At 39.1% G+C, this 24,495-nt stretch overlaps 1 protein-coding gene and 1 long non-coding RNA gene across 2 annotated transcripts; one reads left to right on the top strand and one right to left on the bottom strand.

Moving 5' to 3' along the window:
- Positions 1-29: 29 nt before the first annotated feature.
- Positions 30-1,841, bottom strand: LOC146562980 (uncharacterized). Its single transcript, XR_014894704.1, has 2 exons — positions 1,419-1,841; positions 30-913 (listed from the first exon to the last, which is right to left on the bottom strand). It is a non-coding gene; the product is annotated as an uncharacterized LOC146562980 (long non-coding RNA).
- A 344-nt stretch (positions 1,842-2,185) lies between these two features.
- fbxw8 (F-box and WD repeat domain containing 8) lies at positions 2,186-24,475 on the top strand. The gene is made up of 11 exons (XM_085295280.1): positions 2,186-2,803; positions 2,891-2,995; positions 3,878-4,042; positions 4,695-4,783; positions 9,990-10,147; positions 10,418-10,614; positions 11,016-11,234; positions 17,681-17,808; positions 22,295-22,468; positions 22,925-23,041; positions 24,036-24,475. The coding sequence occupies exons 1-11, from the start codon at positions 2,354-2,356 to the stop codon at positions 24,199-24,201; spliced, it is 1,968 nt and encodes a 655-aa protein (XP_085151406.1). The 5' UTR covers positions 2,186-2,353; the 3' UTR covers positions 24,202-24,475.
- Positions 24,476-24,495: the final 20 nt, after the last annotated feature.

The following is a 24,495-nucleotide window of genomic DNA, read 5'->3' as shown; positions in this document are numbered from 1 at the left end:
CTTGTCTAAATGCAATGACACAAAGAACATATCTCAGTAAACGTTTTTTTATTATCAGGACTGCTAAAAATTCATATGAAATGTTTTAAAAGTATAAAGACCATACACTTTATAAAAGACCGTTTCAGGAATTTTACCCACATTACATTAAATATACTAGGGGGGAAAAAGCTTTTTTCTTTTTTGCAGAAATCACAGACAGCATAACAGCATAGCTTCCTAGGAGTTTTCTTTATAATAACAAGCCACATAACACTCCCCCCAACAGATTAAAAAAAAAGCAGAGTAATGTGTAAACATCATCTAAACACTGTAGAAAACACCTGTAAAAACCACTCTCATTATTTACATGCTTACACTTATAGCTTATGTTTAAAAAAAAGAAAAGGTACAGTGCATTATGAAGCTTGGAAACATTTCAGTGCATTATTAAGGATTGCTGCACTAATTGTAGCCTAGATACAGAAGGTCTAATGAGTTTAACCCCAGTTTTCACTGATGCACTCGCATTGTGGGAGGTGAAAATTTTAAAGGCGTACTATTAGTAAGCTTTTCCCTCCACTCTACCAGGGGAAGATTACATCACCGGCTTGTAGATGGGATGACAGAATTGGAGAGTCACGTAGGGGTAGATATAGCCGCTGACTGACTGCAGGGCTGCTGGTGTCGTCTCAGCTCGGTATAGTGCATCCATATCCGACCTGAGTTAGTCTTCATGCCACATGCAGAATAGTCAGAAACGCAGTTCCGTTCCTGAAACACAAATTTAACCCGCTTCCTCGTTTGTCGCTTTTCCACCCGCTGTGCACACTTCTTCCTGCACCGCGTCCTCCGACTCTCCTCCATCCTTTGCTTTAAGTGCAAATGATGAGAGCCCGTTGCTTTCCCTCATGCATAATCTTAAAGGCACCGTCTATGATGAGATAGAGATACACGCACTTTATTGAGACGCATTATAAGAAACGTGAAACCTGCAGTAGAGCTATAATTTCTATTTAGCACCGTCTGAAAATGAAATGTAGAGAATGGCATCAGTTCTATCCTAATATTTATTTCATCTCGTTTTCTGTAGAAGTGCGACTCTTAATAATTACCTAATACTTAAAACATTTTTATCGCCAAATTTATTTATCCAGTTTTTATGGAACCTTGATGAAAGTTGTTGTGCAAATATTGAGAGGTTAAATGTATTTTTATATCTTAAAATTGATTATTTCATTTGGGAAAGGCCAAGAAAAGTTGATGGAAGTAGTAAAGAAAATGTTTTCTTGGCCTGCGTCAAAAAAAGCATTTTTGTATTTATTTAGTGTGTGTGTGTGTTTCAATTTGACAAATATGCCTAAATGAATTTTCATCCAAATCTGAGATAGGCTTAGTGGTTTCGCGCTCGAACAGGTGACGTGACTCTGTTTACTCACCTGTTGCTGGTGAGGCAGCCTCGCGCCCTACAGGTGTCGCCTCGCGACGAACAGCACGAGCACGGTGAAGTGCAGCGCAACGCACAGGAAGCCCTCCTTCAGGTGACCCCGTCCGCTTACCACCACCGTCCCTCTGTCCCCGCAGCTGTAGCCGACGTCCGCCCGCTCGGTCGCCCAGCTTTTCTCCAGCTTATCCCCGATCCTTCGTAGGCGCGACGCGAGCAGTTGAGCCACGGAGCACGGCGAGGGTCGACGGGAGCTGCAGGTTGAGTCACCTGGAAGCAGCAGAGGATGGTCTATCGGCAGCCAGCACATCTCGTCTTCGCGGCAAAACGCACGGTCTACTCAGTTTAAGTCTTGAGGATACAGGACCCTCCTTCTCTTTTTCTCAGCAAACCTTTACAGTGTTTTCGTCCCCCCTTTCTCCCCCACCTCTCTCACTACTGTATTATTCATTACAGTGTCACATGGTGTGGGGTTTACATCATCTTTTCCCAAAAGAGCGATGCAATGATTAACTCTTGGATCGCTCCTGTTTGGTTTTATCTTGGGGAGTTTTCTGCATTAGCACGCTTAAATTCTTTTAAAGTTCTAATAAAAATTGCACTTTTTCTAAAATGTGATCATCCTGTACACATAACTATGTAATACGAAATAATAAATTTTGTATAAAAACAAATTGCCAAAACATTGCCCACAAATACAATATATCTCCCCCTGCAATCGACGCGTCTATAATAAAAATGCGGAATTAAAAGTTTGGCGGAACTTTTGCACATTTGCTCGCTTTCCCTCTTCGGACTATTTATACAGGAGGACGTGCTTGTTTTTTGTCGGTGTCGTTCTGTTTCTATTCTTAACTCGTCTGTAAAACTACAAAATTTTACTTTGTAATGTTGAAAAAAAAGTTAGATTTTCAGCGATGACAGAAGAATATGGCAGAGAACGATCTTGCTGCGTTCAGGGAGCGTTGGAAACGAGAGTTATCGAGTAAAAAGGGGGAGCAACGACTGGTTTGTGCGCCTTCCTCTTCCCGGGATATTGATGATCAGTTAGGCCAGAGAGACTTAAAAAATCTTAACAAGGCCGGTAGTTATTCAAAGCCAGAAGAAGGTGGTTGCACGGAGCATGTTCGTGTAGGGGGAAAACCTGCTGCTCTTGCTGCTGCCGCAGAGACAGAGGATCAGCCTCAGTATGTGTCCATTGCAAGTAGTTTGCTGGATGGAAGGACCAGCCCTCTGTTGGACAGAATTGAGGAGGAGAGGAGCAGGAGAAAGAGGCAATATCATAACATGACTAATGTCTGCAGCTCATCCTTGCAGCAGCAGCCTCAGGGAAAGGTCAAGAAAGAAGAAGAGCTGGTAGACCAACTCATTCAGGATCTGGTATGAGAGCGATAATGCACACCGTCAGATGGTACTTGACCACAGTCAGCTGGGTATATAATGTGTGTTTAATGATCTGTTTTGCAGAATGAAGTCAATGACATTCCCTTCTTTGATATTGAGTTGCCGTATGAGATAGCTTTGAAGATATTCCAATATCTCAACTGTGCAGAACTAGGCCGATGTGCCCAGGTAAGCAGTCTGAGTAAGAGGCTGGACAAACGTCACCTCAGGGGTGCAGGTCAGTGTTTTCATCCACCAGCTCCAGAATGAATCTTAGAGGTTAATCAGGTTTTTCACAAGACGACGTTGCAAGGCCTTGTATTCACTGATGGAAAACCCTGGTACTGTAGTTTTCAGGCAACAGAAGGGATTCATTTGATGAAAAAAGTGTTTACATAAATAGGACATTGTTTTGGCAGTCACTTCAAAATAAAATAAATTGTCCAATTAATGGGACAGGAATGGACATATGCTTATCTGGTTACTCGTGAGTATTCTTCGCTATTTTCTTGTGAAAATAGAGCTCTAAAATGTGTTTAAATGGGCAACAGAGAAATAAATCATTATTTTATTGAACTACTTGGTGACTTAAGTCTTGCTTAAGTGAGCGAGTGGATAACATCAAGGGGTTATTGCAAGTATCTATCTTTCACATTCTAAAAAGGGTTTTTGAACCTCTACTTTAGAAGAACAGTTGCACACTGACAAGCGTTACAATCTGGGAGTGATTCAAATTAAAACAACTCTGAGGCTAAAACAAATTATTTTGTTGCACAGGGACCAGAAATCTTCATGGCCAAAACCGCACCCCAGCTATACAATAGCGATGTGTTGTGATTTAAAAAGTTAAGTTCTTCATTTGTAGCAACACATACTGAATTGCTTAGGGCAGCTTTATTTGCCTTTCATGACTTAATTTGGTACAGATTAATAAATTACATTTTGTGTGCCAGACCCGCATGTGACGAGTCCATTTGGCAGTCAGCCGAGCTTGTTAAATAGAAATAAGTGATGCAAGCTCTTAATGTATGCTGACTCAATCCACAGTTACACGGTTTAATCTTCTCTCAGGTGAGCAGGGCATGGAGAGTCCTTGCAGAGGACTCTGTTCTGTGGTTCAAGTTGTGCGTGAGGGATGGTTACCATCAGAATGCCAGCATGTCTGACTCGCCCTGCTGGAAGAGTATGCTGCGAGACTGCAGGAACTCTTCTAAAACGGTGCGCTTCAACTGGAAGGTGAGCTTGAACTACTTTACTGTGGCGAATCAGATGCTTCCATCCAGCAGCTGTGCAAAATTGAAGAATAAGTCAAAAGACAGTCTTTGAATGACCTACAGATTCACAAAGATTTCATTTTCACTGCATTTCCTCACTGGACTTTGCACAACTGGAAAAGCTGGTGACAAGTTGACCTAGATAACTGCCTTTCCTGCTTTCTCAGAAAAAAGGCAGACTTTGGGAAAGCGTCTCCTGAAGCACTTACTATTCAAAACTGGGGCCCATTAAAATGTGGGACATTATGTCAATTTGTGATACTGGGACAGAGGATGAAAATCCTGTGCTGTCATACATAAACTGGGACATCGACTTACCCTAATTGTATCGGTAAAACTAACAGACAGACATGCACTCACACTTGCACCTACCTTCAAAATATGTGTGAGGTAGCCAGAGAAAAACCCGCACAGGCAGAAGAACATGGACACTATACAGCAAGGCCCTTACAAGCTTTCTTTTGTAAAGCATCACTGCTTCACTTCATTGGGAAATACTAATTGTTACTGTATTTCTCAGACTGATATTAGTGCAGAACTGACAGTAGACCAGCTGCGCGTCTCTCATCTAATAAAATATATCAGTTTTCAGCCAGCCTATAATTTTCACCTAGAATCGAGTGGGATCCATCAGCCAGCTGCAGTTCGAGTTGGGGAAGGTGCTCTGTGACGTCAGCTCCTATGACAACTTCGTCTTAGCTGGGTGAGTATCAAGGATGCATATAGGATGCTTCTGACAGCCGATTAGTAACGATGTTAACTGTAATGTTGACTCCTCATATACTCAATTCTTCTGCCTTGTGCTTCTGTCTCTTTTTCTTGTCAGGTGTCTTGGTGTAAATTAATCTTGATCATAACCTTTCTGATTCTTTACTGGGTGTTTAATTAAACATGTATGACTATATGTCTTATTGCAGTGGTTACTGACAATCCAACACATTTGGTTTTCCCTTATTAGGGGGATAATTCATTTAAAGTCAATTGAAGAATCAAGTGAAGCAGTTAGAAATGTACTTGCAGTAACACTTAAGTGACTTCAATTTCATGGGATGAGACAGGCGGTGAATTTAAGACTATAAGCTGGTAATAATTTTCTGGTCAAAGATTTGGAACATGTGATAGTTAACAGTGTAAATAAATGATTTTCTAACATTGTTACCAAAAATTAACACGTAAGTCAGTACTTATCAAATATCGTTTATTGTTCCATTTTTACAGTTGAGATCAGTTTTTCACTTTGCTGACATTCACCACCACCACCCCAAATTTTGAGAAGCTTCAGAGAAAGAGGATGGAGTTGAAGTGGTGCAAAAGATTTTGAGACTAAAGAACGTGCACAGACGGATGCCTTAAGTATCCAAATGTATTGCCACATTCAGTCACATGTCATTGGCCCACATGAGTGTGATGTCCACAATTATCATTCGTATAGCTCACAGCACTGACATTTACAAAAAAGCCTTAAAGCCTCCCATAGGGTTAGTTGCCAGGGGGCTAAACTGTTAGTGGACGTTCTATGTGCCATCTTCTAATTCCTTTTCCATTTCCATTTCTTTTGATGATGAAGATGAAGATGAAAATAAAGGCCAAGTTAAAAGAGCCATGATAATGTACTGAGTACTCTGGAATTTAGTGACTGGTGTGATTCAGTCAAAACGAGTGTCTTTATGGTCCTATGGTGAGGAAAGGGTTAAATAAATTGCAGTTTAAATAAACTGCAACTGCTTTGAACTAGTTGGCTGAGACAGTGATTGATTGTGAGTGGCCAAAGGGACCCAATAAGGCCTCAGAAATTTGGAGCATCTCTTTAGAGTGATGTGATTAGAGTCCCCTCAGTCCTGCTGTGTCCCACTGATAAAAAGCACATGTAAGACACATAAAACAACGAAAATTGCATTTATGAAATAAGGCACCTTGCACAATGTTAACATGCTGTTAAATTGTTCTTTTTCTTACTACTGCTATTAACAAATTAACAATATCAATACTTTTCCCATTATATTAAAAGTTAATTCAACTAAGGTAATTCAACTACTTGAATTTGTTTATCTAGAAAGGAATCAATGGCCGTTGAGAGTAATCAGAAGTGATTCAATTGTCTCCACTAAATCTTATTAGAAAACCAGTGAAATGAGATTTGGCACTTAAAAAGCAACATAAGATGCTGTCTCGTTAACCCAACAGTTCTTAAAGTCACACAATAACACAGAGGCCGGATCTCCCGAGGCTTGCGTGAAGATTGCAGTAATCAGTGCACAACTCTTCTTGTACAAAGTTTTTGACGAGTTCCTTGGATATGATTCAACATCATCTTCCTCCTGTTGATAGTTGGCATTGTGCTGACGTACCAATTAAGTCAAAGTGTGTGTCCCAATTGTCTACTCTCTGCCAAACCCCGCTAACAAAGTCATGCATGCAAATAACGGGTGCTCGCATGAACACCCTGTGTCACACTTGCTGTGACTGCATGACACACTGCGACTGCACACTTGTTCAGACATGATGGTATCCGCGGAGGTGGGAACTTTGGCAGTTTGCTGTCTCCTGTAGAGAGAGCTCATTGGCTTAGGCGAAAAAAGAAAAAGAAAAAAACAGGAAAGAGGAAGGTTTGAGAGTTTTAGGTGTGATGGGATATAGTTAGGGCTTTTCCACTAACTTGGAGTCTGGTGAAATGACATGACATGAACAGAAGGTCATGTTCCAATCTGTTGAAGAAATTGTGCTACTAGAAATGTTATTTTTGAGTGAGCTGCATGAGGTATTTTATGATCAATTAATCATCCTTGCAAATAAATTCACTTTTGTGTAACTAATGTTAATTTAATCCCTGAGGTCTACATTGGTGTGACCCATTGATTGGATTCCCGATAAGTTAGATTGGTTTGGCCCCGAGTTAGGCAGACAGCATCAAATGTATGAAAGAAAATGAAAGAAAACCTTTTTTTGTTTTTTTTTCCTTGAAAGACTAAAAGTGGAGGAAAAAAAATCACCGAAATCAAATTTAAGCTTAATTTTAGCATCTGGTCTAGGGTTATTAATTAGTTTGTTGATAGATAAAAAATGTATTTCATTAAAACTTTTGAAGAAAAACTGGTAAAGTAATTTGTCAGCCAATTGACCAAATTAAAAGTTTTTAAATGTGAGAATTTCTCTAATATTTGTAAATTTGTAAATTGCATACAATTAATTATCAAGCCAAACTTCATACATGGTCTGAATTAGTTTTGTTTTAATGTGTCTGAAATCGTACATGCATATTCTTCTTCTTATTATTCATTTTTTAAATATATAATGCATCTCTATGTATTATAAGGTAAGCTAAAACTTTATTTATATAGCACCTTTCTAGATAAAAGATCACAAAGTGCTTCACACAACGACAACAAAGTATAAAACAAAACAGACAACAGTTAACTAAATGCAATTCTAAAAAAAGTGTTTTTATTTGTTTTTTTAAAAGAAGCTACTGAGTCCAGAGATCTTAAGCTCGGTGGGTGTGAGTTCCACAGTCTGGGAGCCACAGTGGCAAAAGCTCTGTCTCCCTTAGTTCTCAGCATTGTATAATGAATGACAAGTAGACCCTGCTTACATGACCTACAGTGACCTGCTAGGGACATAGGGCTGTAGAAGTTCAATGATGTAGGCAGGAGCTTGTCCATGAAGAGCACCAGAATGTTAAAATGGACTCTGAATTCAATGGGGAGCCAGTGCAGCTGTTTTGGTCAGAAGTCTTGCTGCAGTGTTTTGAAAAATCTGTAGACGCTCCAAAGAGTCTGTTTAAACACTTAAACAGTAAATTACAGTAGTCTTGATGAAATGAAAGTATAAACGACAATCTTCAGTTCAGTACGAGATACAATAGGGCTTAGTTTAGAAATGTTTCTTTAGTGATAAAAGCAGGACCGAACCAGAGATTTGACGTAAACATCCGAAGTGAAAGCTGGGTCAAAGATTGCCCCTAGATACCTGATAGACGATTTCACAAATGTTGCAAGGGGACCAAGAGCATTCATTATCTTAGGTACGTGTCTATCAGGAGAACATACAAGGACTTCAGTCTTTCCTTCTATAAGTTGGAGGAAGTTGTCAGCCATCCAAACTTTAATGGAATCTAAGCACTCATTCAAAATCTGTAGCTTAGAAACATCTTGGGGCTTAAAAGAAATGTATAACTGGATATTGTCTGCGTAGCAGTGGTAACAGATGTCCTCAAAGGGGCTCAAAACATGCTGGAGGGGAAGTAGATATATTAAGAACAATAAAGGCCCCAGCACAGAGCCTTGTGGCACACCATAGTACAGGGACGTCGAAGATGGCCTGTATTTAGAAACTGCCACAAAAAAGTAACGTTCATACAGATATGATAAGAACCACTCTAAGGCAGATCCAGATACACCGACCCAGTATTTTAGTCTTTCAAGTAGGATGTGATGGTCAACGGTGTCAAAGGCCGACGTGAGATCCAACATCAGCAAAACAGAACATTTTCCTGCATCGTTTTGCAACAAAATATCACTGGAGACCCTAAGAAGGGCTGTTTCAGTAGAATGGGTTCTACGAAAGCCAGACCGGAATTTGTTAAGAATATTATGTTTGTCTAAAACTGTAACTGCTGGTAAGAAAAGGTCTAACTTAGGTTTTTTTAAAAGGGGTTGTATACCAGCATTTCTAAAATAAGCAGGGACTTTACCAGATGTCAGAGAGGTGTTAATTATGGTGAGCACACAGGGACCAGTGGAATGGAAGACACTTTTGAATAGCGATGCAGGCAAACAGTCAAGTGAACAGGAGGATGCTTTCATTGAGCTAACTATTTTTACCAGCTCGGGTAGTGAAATGGGTAGAAAATGTTCTAAAATAACAGACCAAGCTAGAGTAGGATCAGACAGTGCATAAGCTGATGGGGAAAAATAATTTCCTATATTACTAATTTTTTCTAGAAGGAAGGAAATTTTCACAGTCTTCATTTGAATAAATGGGGCAGCAGGTGGAGCAGGAGTAATAATGTCAATACAGTAATAGTGTCAAATAACACCTTAGGATTACCTCTGCCCTTTGCAACCAGATAAGATAAATAGGCAGCCCACGCATCTCTAATTGCATTGTTGAAAGAAACTAACAGATCCTTGAAGTAAAGGAGATGAACATTTAAATTAGTTTTCTTCCACAAGCTCTCAGCTTTGCGACAATCACGATTTAAGCAGGAAATATTGTCATTTAGCCAAGGTGAGGACTAAAAACAGAAGCTTGTCTCATTTTAACTGGACAAATTTCATCCAAAATGGAAAGACAATGCTTATTAAATAGATCTCTTAAGAAATCGGCATCGCTTTGAGGGGATGGATTTACATTAAAAGCATCTAAAAAAGTCCCGCTGTCGAGGAATTTATGAATACAACGGCGAATACAGTGATGATCAGAGATAAAAATGTCATCAGAACAAATAAAATCAATATTTAAACCCAAAGTAAAATCAAGGTCCAGTGTGTATCACTGTGTATGTGTGCATATCCCAGTCTCAGTGAAAGTATACTTTTAAATAAATGATCAAATATTACTTCATTTGTAGTAAGACAGAAGTTTTAGAGCTGTGATGTATAAAAAATTTAAAAAGGAACTGAAAACTCGTGGTGGGCAAGCTGTCCTGGAAAATGGGGCGAAATGTTTGTTATTGTGTCGCCCAAACAACACCATCGTAATTGTCGAAAGATCGTGTAACAAAGGATGAAAACAAAATAACAAGTCAGAGTGAGCAAAGGAGGAGGGTGTGAAAGGGGAAATGATTCAGCGGTGAGAGGGTGACGTCAGGTGTTCTCGAAGGTGGAAACTTTTCAACGTGCTGTAAAAAAAAAAAAAGGTCAACAAAACTTTCCTTAGACTGATGAACTTTTTGCGTGTTTGGATTTAAGGTACACGTCTGGTGATGTGAGGCTGTGGGATACCCTCCACTGGGACTCAACGGCTTCGTACCTGAAGGCCAATAGTCTGTCTGCTAACACTGAGCCGAGACCACATGTTAGTCACGTCCAGGTCAACGGCACGCTGGCTGCTGCTGCGTATGAAGATGGTCAGTGTTTGTGTGTATATGTGTAATGCAGTGGTATCTTTTGGGCAAAGCATTGCCCATACCAAATACACACTATGTATAACTTCTAATCAAAAGCAAGGCAATCATTAGTCTTTTCAATCAACTTTTCTTTATCAAGCCTAGAAACCTATGGTTAGATGCACTTGTAATTTCTGTACATGATGCCCTTTGTTTATCATTTTTCCTTATGTGATAAATGCATACATTAAATGCATACAGTAAAAGACTTGGGGACTGTTTTTGGGATAGGCTGTGTAGACCTGTGGAGCACAGAGACAGGTGGGGAACCCATCTACCACTACCAGACTCCAGGGAGGATCCAAGTTCTGTCCCTAAGCCCTGACAGTCCTGTCCTGATCTCTGCCACTGGATCAGATGTTCGGCTTGACTGCGCAAAAGACTGTGGCTACTGGAGGACAGTATGCCAGACTCAGCTACCCAAGACTGTGAGTCAGAGTTCTTCATTTTTATCAGATGACACATTTCAATGTGCAATTATGTTAATTAATAGACTGTTGCTTTCAACTTTTCTCTGAATATCAAGTTAGAAATTGGCTTTCGTTGGGGTTTGGACTGTGGAGGAAATCACTTAAAGTACTGGTTATTTATTTAGTATCCTGGTAGTTTGAGTTCACAGGCATAGTAGTAGGCATTTATGTGGCAGGTAGGGAAGGACAAAAAAGACCAAGGTGACATGATCAAAGAATTAAAAAGTGCAGTGATTAAATGACTTGTACATAAGTGTGCAAGTAATGTACTAAAATGCAGTTATATACTTAATAAAGTCACTTTCTATACTGATGTATATGTAAAAAAAAATTGTGCTCCATCCTGTCTAATCTCACAGGTAGAGAGCATGACTTTAGTCCCAGGTAGGGACCAGCAATGTCCGTTGGCAGCTCTGGCAGCAGGAGAGTCCATGTACCTGTTGGACCCTCGGGAGGAGGAGCCATTGATGCTCCACTCAGTCTATGGTCATCCTGTTACCTGCTTGGATGCCTCAGAATCCCATGTTGCATTTGGGGTGAAGCGCACAGGCTGGGCCATGCATGACGGAGGGAACAAGGTGGGTTCAGCTTCTGTGTACAGTTCCCATAGAAAATGAACACATAGGTTTTAAAAGTACCTTAATTTAATCAGTGTAATTACACAGTTTCTTCAGAAAACCTAAAACTGAACCCTGGCACTTTTTTGCTATGTGATGTATATGGCACATGAAAAATCAAAGTTGAGTAGGCCTTAATGTTTATAAAGCACTGCAAAGCTTCAGGTCTGCTCGTGGATGAAATCAGCAATAAACAGTACAGCTGGCCATGATTGTCCAGTTTTTGACTATGATGATGTAGTATGAACAGGGAATTATTCGTCTGCTAATAGTGGCAAATGAACCATTTTCTAGTCTGGTGTAAAATCCATTTACTCAATAATAAATTGATTTTTTTATTGGGAAAGTGAATTATTTTATTAAAACTAGGGGTTTTGTGATATACCAGCATTAACAATGATTATGACATTTAAAAATAAAAACACATGTAACATTTTTGTTTTTGTAAAGCTTATGCATGCTCACACATGCACACATATCAGGTGTTGCTAGTTAGTGGGGACATCTCATTGACATAATGCTTTTCCTAGCTGCTTATCCTAACCCTAACCATCAAAAATGAATGCCTTACCCTAAACCTAACCATAACCCAATTGTAACCCTGACACTAAAACCACATTTTGAGTGTGAAAAATGCCTTCAACCCCATAAGCACCTTGATTTTTGGTCCACATGTGGGCTGTTGGTCCCCACCAGTGTAGTAAATTTGAGATTTTGGTCCCCACCAAGACATTAAAAACACACACACACACACACACACACACACACACACACACACACACACACACACACACACACACACACACACACACACACACACACAAAAACAAGCTCTCAGTAAAAGCTATAAAAGTCAACATAAAGCACGTTGTTATAATGGTACATCTGCAACTCTTCACTTGACATATGCATTTTTTTTTTCTGGGAGAGAATAAAGTGATTATCCACAGTTTTGTTTTTTTTTGGCCACTAATTTACATGCTGTTATGATGATTATTTAAGCCTTTATGAAGGGCACTCCAGTATGTATGTATGTGGGATTGTAATCTAGTGTTTGTATGTTAATGGAATTGATGGAGCTGTATCAAGGTTTTGTGGTGGGTGGAATTGAAAATACTGCGAAACACAAATAAACCTAAACAAAACCTTGAACGTCGACCAACTAGATGGAAGGCCTCTGGACTCTGCAGCTGGATTTTAAATGTATAAAAAGCTACCTTGACCTCGCTAATTGAAATGGAAGGTTTCCATCAGAGTTAACAAGGTCAGCTGTGCTCACAGCAGGTGCGTAATGAAAAAATGGGAAGTTGTACGGGGTAAATAATTTGGTTTGTTTAAATGGAATGATGCATGTTTTGTTGCACAAATATAATTTACTGAGTGAAAAGCAGTGAGGACAAAAGTTTTGGCTTTAGGCCAGTGTCAGTTTTAATCACTGGCTTGTAGCTGAAATACCAATCTTCTCTTAGGAAAAAAAAGAACAACATTTTGGGGAATAGATCCATTTTCCCTTTTTAAATCTGGTCTATATTTACAACTGCTTCTGGTTTTTAGGTGCTCTGCTCTGTGTCTAAACTTTCTCGCGGGTGTGATCACTATTACTTGAGGTCCCTTTAGACCCCCTGGGTCCCTTTAGAAATAATGTCATGTGCCTGTAGGGGATTAGTTTATAGCATAAATAGCTAGCCTAAATAATGCAAATCCTCTCTGGACCTCTGCTCTTAATTACTAGAGCTTTAGGAGCACCTTTTGTGGAGTGTTGTTCCTTGATCTGTATCTGTTTGCTTCTAATAATACTGTGTTTCTAAGGACTCCATGTACCTAATTGACTCTTAAGCCATTACTTAGAGACTACAAATAGCCATGAGACAAACTCATCTTTTGGGATCTGGGGACAACTAGTCAGCAGTTATTATGTGGTCAGGTTCACTTCATCTAAATCATGTATTTCTGTGATGATAAAGATTCAAGTAAACTGCTTATTCAAAGAAGGCAGTCTCAATTAAATGTGGTGGTGGAGTGGTAGCTGTAGAGCTGCAAATACCCACTGTGTGTGTGAGTGCACACACCAGTTTGTTGGTGACTTATTGCTTTTTGGCAAAGATACTACACTGACATCATTCCTGTTAGAAATCACAGCTGGAACGCTGCAGCACATTTTCAGCGACAGCACTAAAGCACCACATAGTGGACCAAAGAGAGACTAGCAGTGAAACCTTAATATATGATGATCCTCTTAAATAGTATAGAGACTGACATTTAGGTAAGCATTTGTTATTTTAAGGGTCTCACTTTTGTATCACTTAATTAAATCCACCAACCAAGAAGGTTATCTGATTGATTCAATTAATATATTTCTGTTTGTTTGTCTGATTGTTAACAGAATTTTTCAAAGATTCTAGCTAGAGTTGGGTGAAAAAATTTTCCTGGGGTAGAGCTCGATCCAACTGGAAAGTGGTTAACTTTTTTTTTAATTGGAATTTTGGAAGTATTTTTTGCCCTCGAAGCTGAGGCAAAGTTAGAAATTTCCTTTCATATCTTCACAAAACTCTTTAACTGAAACAAGAAAAACTGGGAAGCATCCTCTTAATGTTCTCAAGAAAATATCACAAGCTAATACGGATGGATCCATGGATGCAGTCTCAAACGTGCTGTTTTTGCTGTTTCTGTATTTAATTTTGAGCTGATTTGTAGAAAAAATATTTGTAGCTTGATAAAAGAGGAAATTGGTTTTATAACTGAAAACATTCTTTGCTTCTTGCTTTTCCAGAGTGAGAATTATCTGTTTTTGTCTCTTTTTGCTTCATTTTTAATTGATTACTATCAGTTTTTCTTGTGGGATGTGGGGGTCTGTAAATCAGATAGCACCAGATATGAAATTTGTTTCCTAACTTACTGGTGTTCATAGACAGTGTGACAAAATATTTACTGGAAAAATTATAGACAGCTAAGTGGATCGTTCAGGCTGTAGTTGGCGCCCTACTCCTAAAGTGTTATCCCGAGTACTGTACATTGTTGGGATTGCCTCTGATTCTAAAACCCCCCACCCAGCTCTAACATTATTCCGTAAACACAGCTAGTCTCAGACAGTCCAACTGAGATCATATTTTTTATCTTCAGCTTTAAAATTGGTTAAAATTTTAAAGCTGGTTAAAAATGAAAATCAAAGGTTCCTCTCCCAGTATGCACTGCCTTTTAGATCTGATTAATTTCACTCGCAGATCAGATACATGTGGTCTTTGGTATCCCATCTCAATTATGCCAATTCATGATTGGCATGACTAATTAAAATATCTTACAAATTTAATTAACTTGTCTGTCACTCCTGTCACGCTTCTATCAGCAATTTTCATACCGTGAAGAAGACAAAGCACAACTTGGCTGCAGCTATTAGTTATGCCTTTAGTAAGAAAACATATGGTTCATTAAAATCTGTTAAGATACATGGAGGTGGCATCCAAGGAAGTCATGTAACACCTTTTTTTCCAGACAGAAGAGTGAAGTATTTCAATTTACAGCATTTTGACCCAGATAAAACTAACCGTGCTGCCACGTTTCTGTTGAGCTGACTCGTTGTGCTGTTGTGTGACTTTATTGAAGTTTTGTTTGAAAATCAAAGTTTGTTTTGTGTCGATCACATCAGAGATTATCTCTCACACGTTGGCTTGCAACAGCTTTTAGCTTGCACTTTTTTCTTTCTTTCTTTTTTTTGTAAATCTCCCCTCCCTCGTTTGTGTGTGTGTCTCTGCGTGTGTGGTTGAAGCTACTCTCCAGGTCCTCATTACTACTAGTCTTCCCCTTGCCATTGGACTAGGGGCACCCTGGCATCTGCCCTGCTTGTGGCACTGCATTCAGAACAGGCTGGCTTCTTCACTGGCAAACTATCAATCCTCTGCAGTGGATCTACCGCTGAGCTCAAGTGCTGTCTGAAAACCTGTCATCTGCTTGTTGCCCAAAGTTCAGAGGGCTGGTGGTTAGATGGGCTGTGTTTGTACAGCATGTACAAATGTGGGTTTTCTATATTTATATAGAGAACTACTAATCTGTCAGGACAGAAATCAGATCATTAGGGATGAATTGCTCAATAAAACCTGAAATGGGTTCCTTCCCAGGTAAATAATAATAATAATAATAATAATAATAAAGTTTTTAAAAGAGCCCAATAGCAATTTTCAGTCACCTGTGCATGATTAAGTAAATATTCTGTAAGTATGCAAATCTAAAAAGAGCAGCATGGCGCGACATCTGACGTATAAATGTAAATTTTTTGTTTGTCCATAGAGAATTCAGCCTCAATCCCAACCCTCTGTACGACACTGTAAGTGTTCACAAAGTGAAATGTAAAGTGCAAGTCTTAGAAAGTGTTGGCTGGAACAAACCTAACAATATGCGTTTCATCCGATGCGCTCACATCTGTCTGTCCGTATATTTAAAGCAAATATAGAGCTGAATCCAAACAAAAGGGTGTGGTCCAGTAAAAAAGCCCGCAGTCTGTAGGTTTTTTTTAAACCGGTGGATTCTTTTGTTGGAACAAAAACCAACAAAAGGATGATTTCCCATTGCTGGTCTATGATATGACACACCAAGCCAGTTTCTGCGCTTTTGTACAGATTATCAAAGCATAAAAGATTTTCTTTGACATGTAGTAGTAATTGCTAAGCTTTTCATCTTTTTAAAAGCATACAGAGTAATTACATAAACATCCCAATACAAGCAACTATTAGAGCTGCTTTTGTTTGGAAGCCTCACTGGAGATTCATCTAATGCATTAACCTAACAGCTTCTCTGTCGCCATACGATTATCCTTTCTCTGCTGCTTTCTTTTAACTGCCTGTAATATTATCACTAAACAGCTCCTTTGCCTCCCTCAGCGATAATTTTAGTGGGTGAGGTAGGCAGATATTTAATAGAAGTATCTTCCAGAATCTGCAGTGATTCATTGTGAACAGCAGGCTTTGTGCCCCCCCCTCCTTTCTCAATTCATGGTACTCCCTCTTTTCTCTTGTCCAAATCCTATCAAGCTGTCATTTCAAAGTCCGGTGTGATTTGGGTTTTGCCCCGGGGTGGTGCACAATTAAAGCTCTGCTTGGCCCAAATAAGGGACACACAAAAACTGCTGGCACCTCCTCAAGGCTTACATCATCTTTCTCCTTTTTTGAAACTTCTTTTATGTTTCCTGCTGTCTCTCTACCCCCCTCCCTCCCTCTCTCTCTCTCTCTCTCGCTTTCTCTGTCTGTCCTTTTCTATCCCTCCTTTCCTTTTGGCCCTCTTTCGTTCTCTCCCTCCCTTCTCGCTTTAATTTCTTTGTCGTTTTAATTATTCAAAGACAATTTTGCCTGGCGGTTATCCTGTTTGTTCTGTCTCGTTTGGATGAGAAAACACCAGCCGCTAATTGACCAATTAGGCCAGCTCCAGATGACATCATTGTAACTTGTATGAGGAAAGTTTATTGCCGTCATCAAGCCAAAAGCAGGAAAGGCTGTAATTGAAGTTTTCCTTCAGGTCTTTTTTTCCCCCCTCAGTTCATCTTCATGCATTCACATAATTGGCCAAGGGTGTTTGCCGTTACCTGTAATTGTCAATTGTACAGTAAGTTAGTGCAGTATTACCGTCTATCCAGTATCACAAGTTTTACTTTGAGGTGTAGTTACATATTGTGTGTGTATGTGTGTGTATAATTTATTTGAGGAAAACAAAGTGGATCAGAATGATCTAAGCATCATTCATTGTGATTCAGGCTTTAGCTATTTGAACTTTCTGATTTTTGGTCAATTTCCTGTAACATTGTAGGAGATTTGTGATTAAAGTTTAAAAACAATATTTTAATGGAGATAAACATAGTAATGTGTGTTTGAATATCTCTTGAAAATCCCAGCACTTAAACTATTACAATAGTTATTCACCTGTGCTTTCATTGCTGCACTTAAATTAGATGCAAAATGAAGCAGCCATTGTTGGGTAACAGGAAAATGTTTGTAGCCTTATTGACTGTGTGTGCGCAGATCAGATAATCTATGAATTGTAACACTTTTTACACAAAATTTTATTAGCATATATAACTAGATGATGATTAACACCGATAAAAACAGTTAAAGTTGTTATATACAATAGATTCTTTTTAACTGTCTCTGTAACAGTGCAACCCACTGACAATGCACCCTTATGCAGTTTTTATATATTCCCTGGCGACACTCAGCTGGGCATGCTTGCTGGTTTTAGGAGCTTTTTGTTGTATTTCTAGTTTTTCAGTAGGATGCTGTTATTTCGGTTGATTTGGTTTCACACTTCCACTGTAGTGTCTTATATTGAGAGCTAAAATCTGCTGTACGGTTTATGCATGTGGTGACAGTCTTGGAAGTTGACTAACTGTCATATATGAAAAGAGTAATGTTTGTCTCAAATTTCAGATCCACATCTACAGCCTGGAGACGCGCAAACCGACAGTTTCTGTCGGCAACTCACCGGGAGATTTCACTTGCATCAACCTGAGAGACAGCTCTCCTCATCTGCTGGTGTGTGGGAACAAAGACAGGAGGTAGGACACAAAAACACACATACAGATGTAAAATCGTGCATAATATCAGAAACCTGAGCCAAGAATGCAAGCTAAAAGGAGTGTGCCTGTGAAATTGTTTTCTCAAAGCGACACCTGATGATGAAGAAGGCTGGAAAGCTAAGGTTACTTGAAGTGGATAACAGATGTTTTGAAAATGTGTGAAAGACGTGGCTTGATTAAATTTGTGAATTTTTTAGAGTACAACCTTTTATGTTGAAAAACAAGGCTTTGAAAAGCTTTTTGAGATGAAAATTAATTCATTAACAGTTTTTTAGAAGAGTGATGTTCTGTTCTTTGTCTTAAATAGACAAATATCTCGCTTTTCATTGTCTTTCTCCTCCAGTACCTGGGATACTATAGAAGAGAAAAATTTGGCTATCTTGATTCTCTTCATTCATGTAGACACACTTACCACATTGCTAACCTGGCTCTCCAGTTGAGAAAAGGACACATAAAAGAGCCATTCTCTACTTGTTAGTGGTGCTACAGTGCATGAGCTGGCAGGAAAGAAAAAAATCCCTGGCGTGTCTTTGTCCAAAGCTGCCCCCGCTGTTTCTATTCAGCACCAAATCCATCTGGCTGTTAAGTAGTTGGCTGACAGCAAAAGACAGACCACATCGTATTGTTTAGGTTCTATTTTTTTTTCCCCTCTTCTTACTAGTTATGACTCCTGACATTCATACAAAAGCAGGAAATGCTCCACTAAAGATCTTTTGTCAAGTGTCACAGAATTGTGATTTTCATAGTAATATTCAACAGCACCCTTTGAATGAATAATTCAGTGATTTCCTCTTGGACTTTCTGATCAGATTTTGTCCAGAGAGGTACACACACCAGGTTGGCTCTTCCACTTTGGCCCCAGCTGATGCAGCGCACAGCCGAGGACAAATGGAAATTGGGAAACTGAGGGACAGTCTGAAATCTTGGCCCTTCAACAGGGTGGCTTAAGGCCAGAGCCTAATGCATCCCTTCTTTTTGTCCAAATGAGTTTTGTCCCTTTGTTTTTTGCGAGATCCAAGGAGCACATGAGGAGTCCAAATGATGGCTGTCGGGAAAAACCTTGCCATATTTGTGTAAACAGGAACAATGTAACAAAGGGAAATATTACATATATTTAGAAATTGAAGAAATAATGAGTACTGTTACAGTTAAGAAGGACTGCACATATTGTGTTCAGCTTTGAGACCGTTTTACTGGCAAACTTATCCTTCAATCAAATGTTTTGTGGCACGGCTTCATGAACAGCTATGTCAGTTTGAAGTTTGATAGATTATACATGGGCTTATCATGCTGACCTACAGAGGTCCATTCTAACCAGGAACATCTCTGACATACAGTGAAACAGTTAAGGTTTTATTGAATGGTTTGGACCAAAATATTTCACAGACACTGTTGTGACCAGACATTTACATATGCTTGTAATGATTTCTTTAAACTGTTGATTTTTCAGGGTAGAGCGATTGTACAGCATGCATCTTTAATAATCTTTTTAAAAAAAGAAGACTTGGGTGTATAAGCCTGAATTTTGAATATTTTGGATTTTCTCTTTTGCAAACACGGTCAAAATTATCCATGTACAAAGGGAAAGTCCAAGGAAGGTCTAAGAAGGAGAACTGTAGATATACAAGTTAGGAAGGTTTTGGAATGGACTAAACAGGATAACACTAAGCTAATGACCCGCCCAAAGCTCTGACCTCAACAGTACTGATATTTTTGGACTGTGCTTAAAAGTCGAGTCTATGCGAGGAAACCAACCAATTTAAATAACTTCTTCCAATTCTACCTAGAGTGGTGAAGGATCCAGCCTGAATTATGAATGAAGGAGCTTGTTGATCACTACCAAAATCACCTGGTCAAGGTGCAACTTGCTACTGGACATTTACTTGAGCAAGTATACTTTAGACAGTATGTGGATTACAGATGCACAATGCACTAAAAGCTCCAAATTAACACGACAGTCATGCCCATGATGAGTGCTTGTAAACTTCTGACCAAAACTGTATTTACTTTCTTGTGGTCCTTGAACTTTTCTTCTAGAGAAATAATGCGGTTGATATTTGTGGTTTTCAATGAAATATTTTTCATTTGGCATTAAATTCCAAACCGCCATTTGTTTCCCACAAGAATAAATAAATAAATAAATCCTAATAGGATTAACATCACTCTCAGCTATACTTTGTGCTAATTAGAAAATGCTAGCATGCTTAGTCTCGAAACAAAAGAAAGAAATTTGATGTCCTTACGTCATGTCTGGGCTCGCCTCTGTAACAGAATGCAATCACTTATTTAGCCTTTTTTCCATCAATCTTTCTGAAAAAATGAATGTCCCTGTGTTTTCCATAATCAAAGACTAATGGACATCAACAACAGCACTTTACATCAGATACGAAAACCTAAGTGATTTTTGCTTTGTGGCATGCTTTTTTCACAAACCACAGATGCATATTTCAATCCAAAAATAGCAGGCTTTCAATTGAATAAAAAATTGCTCGAGAAACGCACAAGAAAATATGGGTTTAGTTGGAGATCGTGTTGCCCACTGCATATGCAAATGAATATTTTTGCTACAACATTTTCGGTGCACAGGCTATACGTGGCACAGCATTATCTGGCACGCAACACAAACTAGCAGTTTATTCTACGCTAAGGGGAGCATCCACAGTTGTGCACATTATATTACTCCAAAATCGATCAATTTAAAAAAAAAATTGTGGTGGAATTTGGTTTATTCCACTTAAATCTCCATCTTATTGTTGATCATTTAATACTTAACCCATAACTTTGAATGGAAAAAAAACAAAATGAACTTAACAAATTATTTGAACACTGTTACTCAACTGTAGGAGCCAAAATTAGTTATTCCCAGTTTTTAAGACATCCATTTTAACGGAATATCAAGCTTAGCTAAAACTACAAGACCGGTGCAATCATCCAATCACACCACTGAATCGGTTGTCTCTCTCAGGGCGCAATGATTGATGTCTTCTTCCAGCGTTAGGTAAATAGCTTTTCAGGGGTTAACTGCACTTCTCCCACACATCTCGTATTAGGGAGAGCTCCTCTTGATTAATGAAGAAGAGCCTAGCCAGTGACAGTTAACTGAAGACAGAGCCGCCTTCTGCTTTAGATTTATGGTTCCCCAAGGTCTGGCAGTAATGGTCAGTCCTCATTGTTTAAACGTGTGCTTCCATCACGTAATGCCACTAAACAGGCAGAACTAACTGCAGACAACAAGTCCTCAGTGCCCATTTAGCTATTTAAGGCTGATTCTTTTAAAAAGTTTGGAAGGGAAAATGAAATCTGTCTGAGTCCCCAAAGTGAATTTGATTATGGTAATGAGGTCTTGGAAGAAGGTTGGGCCTGGATAGAGTCATGTCCTGGATGCTTTCAGCTGCAATAAACCCACAATGACAACAGATGGAGCTGAGGGTCCCCTGGGCTCATGTTGCTGATAAAACCTGGAGAGTAAAAAGCCTGCTCTTATTGCTTTTCATCCCTCAGATATACCAGCAAATTAATAATAATTATCATATCATCATAAAAGCTTATTTTAACACAGAAAGGATCAGAGAAACATAGAAAAGATTAAAAGAAAATCCTTGTCAAACTTTAAAAGAGAAAAACGGTAACGTTAAATACAAAAGTGAACAAAAGTACAACAAATGAAGTAAAACTTGCTACACTTTATTAAAAACATGAGGTGACAAAGATACGTGTTTGAAAATGGATCAGAGAAAGTATCCTTTGTCGTGTTCATTCTGTCACGTTCGACATATGAACTGTTTATTTACAGTGCACAATATACACTCCCTATATGTGCTGTCAAATATATTTATACACTTTGAATTCCTTCTTATTTTCTACAGTATCTGCACAACAGCAGCCTTTTCATTCCACATTTGTGCATGTGGGTGTTTTGCTCGCCCTTTGTGTTTTCTTTTTTTGCTTCGTTCTTGAATATTGTTTAGATCCTTGTTTAGTTGGTTTTGGATTTCTGTCTGTATTCCAGTTACTTATTAGTTGGTAGTCATGTTTAAATAACTACTATAATCTTGGTTTGTTGAATCAAATTATGAAATAGTTGTCCAGATGCGAGAACAAATCAAGCTGGGACTAAAGTTTGGAGTGGGCCATCTGTGCTGAAACGTTTCCTTCAAGAAGTGAGAATAGAGTCCTTTTGTCTGCAAATGAATGCACTCTTTGATAAACTGTAGCTCTCCCTTGGTATTAGATGTCCACTTTTGTTAAAAAAAATCCAAAATTAGCTAGAGTGCTATTGTACTTACTTCACTTATTTTTCTATGGGTCTTACGCTGGATCATCAGGGGAGTTTTATCAAGGATACCAACAATAAAGTGGCCTGTGAAGGATGTCTGACTTAAATAACTGTAGTTTTATGACAAAAGTAAGCACTTTTCTCTCAATAACTTAATATTAGTTTTGGTTTTTCCTTACTATGTCTCAGGGTGAGGGTGTTCGACATAAGATCTGGCTCTTCTGTCGCATCTCTGTACGCCCACCACTTGGGGGTCACCTCTGTGCAAGCGGATGACTGGAAGATTGTGAGCGGCGGAGGCGAGGGATTGGTGTGTGTCTGGGAGATGAGGATGGGAGCAAAGCTATGGGAGATGCACAACAGGTAGGACTGTTTTCAGTACAAACTGTCAGAAACACTAAAATTGTTTTTTAAACATGTTATTTCTGCTGTATCACATTATGAGTATGGTATTTGACTTTAACATTGTAGTAAATGTAGTTCCTCATTCGAACACATTTAACCAGTGATTATGATTACTCTGTTCTCATTTCAGTTTCTTGTGCCACAGTTAACGTAATCTTCTCACATAAATGTTTTTATTTCATGTAAATTAAATTGCTTAAGACAATATTGTGGAGTCAGTTTAGTATCACACTCACATCTCCAAGCAGTAACTGTCATTTTTGTGGCGCCTTCACCGCATAGAAAACATTCAGCATCTTAACTGGTATCTTTTGTAGATGCTACAGTAGTGGATACATCCATCAGCGAAACACATGCTGGCAACAATGCGATTTATATATTTAATATTCAAGGTGTTATCCATCTTTGCTGCAGGCATCCTGTAAGGCATGTACGCTTCAACACCAGCACTCTGGTAACAGCCAACATCCCTGATGACAAGTCGCCACGGGGAGCTTGCATCACAGATGATGACCTAACAGCTCATCGCAGGTCGTGATCTCCCTCCTACACTTTTTTTTGTTGTTGCCTGGATCTCTTCTATTCTTCTACCTCCTATAAGTCTCTTGTACAAAAGCTGGGATAGGCTCCAGCCACTGCAACCCTGATAAGGACAAGCAGAAAAGAATGGAGGGATTGATGGTTGATTCCTTTTGAGAAAAGCGATACAGCTGTCATTTCTGAGTCCTCAGCAACCTGTTTTTCAACAGGTTGCTGAGGACCTTCATTAGCAAGAAGGTAGTCTCACTGTAACCAGAGGTAGCAAAAATCCTTAGGTGAGATCATGTTTTTGTACAGAACAACAGTACCTTCTTTTAGTAAGACCTTACTCATCACCTTACCTGTAATTTGAGAAATCTGTCTGCCTATGCTTCTGTCTGTTCTTGGTAGGTCTATTAGTGGACACACACACACACACACACCCTGTGTCTTTGTTAGGATGAGCATTTTTCACATTTGAGCTAAAGCGTGTTACCAGCATCTCCCCAAAAATGACTGCTGTGTGGCTGCGTCGCTCAGACAAGCACGTTTGTTGGGCTATTTTTGTGAGGAGATTCGCTGTTAATGTAGTCACAAACTAACAAATTTAATTCGTACAGGCCTTTTGAATGGGTATGGAAAAAATGACAACTGGACAAACCGTTTTACAATGTTTAGTCACAAAGAGATGCTAGACATGTTTTTGTAACGTCTTTGGCTTCCTTCAGTCACTCATTCATGTTGCTTGGATAAGCATTTCTTCAGAAAGCTACAGTCTGCCCTGAACACACACAAACAATCATTAAGTGATTGTTATCCCATATCCACATTTAAAAACAGTAATTTATGATTTTCTGGAGATGATGCATTTAGGAGATAAATGTGCTAAACTGCATGTCTGCCGTTTTGTCTCAGTCTTCTAAAGCAAAGTCTAAGCATAAATGACAATCAACAATACAAAACCTAACAGTTACTGATGTCAATGTTTTGTTTTTCTAAACTTCAGACACAGAGGAGTCATCTGCCACTATGACTTCTCTGAGGACGCCCTGTCACAGGATCACATCCTGCCCATCTGCAGGTCTGACTACATAGAGTCTTATGGCTACAACTACAACATCAGCCTAGCAGTGCCTTACGACAGGCTGTCTGGTTCCCATCCGTCCCAATGACACGCAGTTTTCCAGACTGCAAATGGACTTAATTGACTGCAATTGAAAAGACAGTAACATTTATCAGTTTGAACCTTTAAACTCTGTCGTTTTATTTAACAGGTCCTCTTTCATCATCCTGATCAAATCAAGGCTATTAAAATGTAGTGTCGGTGTATTGTATATAACTGTTGCATAGGTATCTCTATGTTATTGTTGAATCTAGCTGCCCGATGAAACACTGGGTTTGATGTAGTCCAACATCACAGGAATAAAGTCATTTTTACCTCATTTACTATATGCAAATCATTTGAA

This window comes from Mchenga conophoros, linkage group LG12 (genome assembly GCF_057382185.1).
Source record: "Mchenga conophoros isolate Kocher_MC1m ecotype Shallow Benthic linkage group LG12, M_conophoros_male_GT1.1, whole genome shotgun sequence".
In the NCBI taxonomy this organism is placed as follows: Eukaryota; Metazoa; Chordata; class Actinopteri; order Cichliformes; family Cichlidae; genus Mchenga; species Mchenga conophoros.
This window is presented reverse-complemented; position numbering and strand designations above follow the sequence as displayed.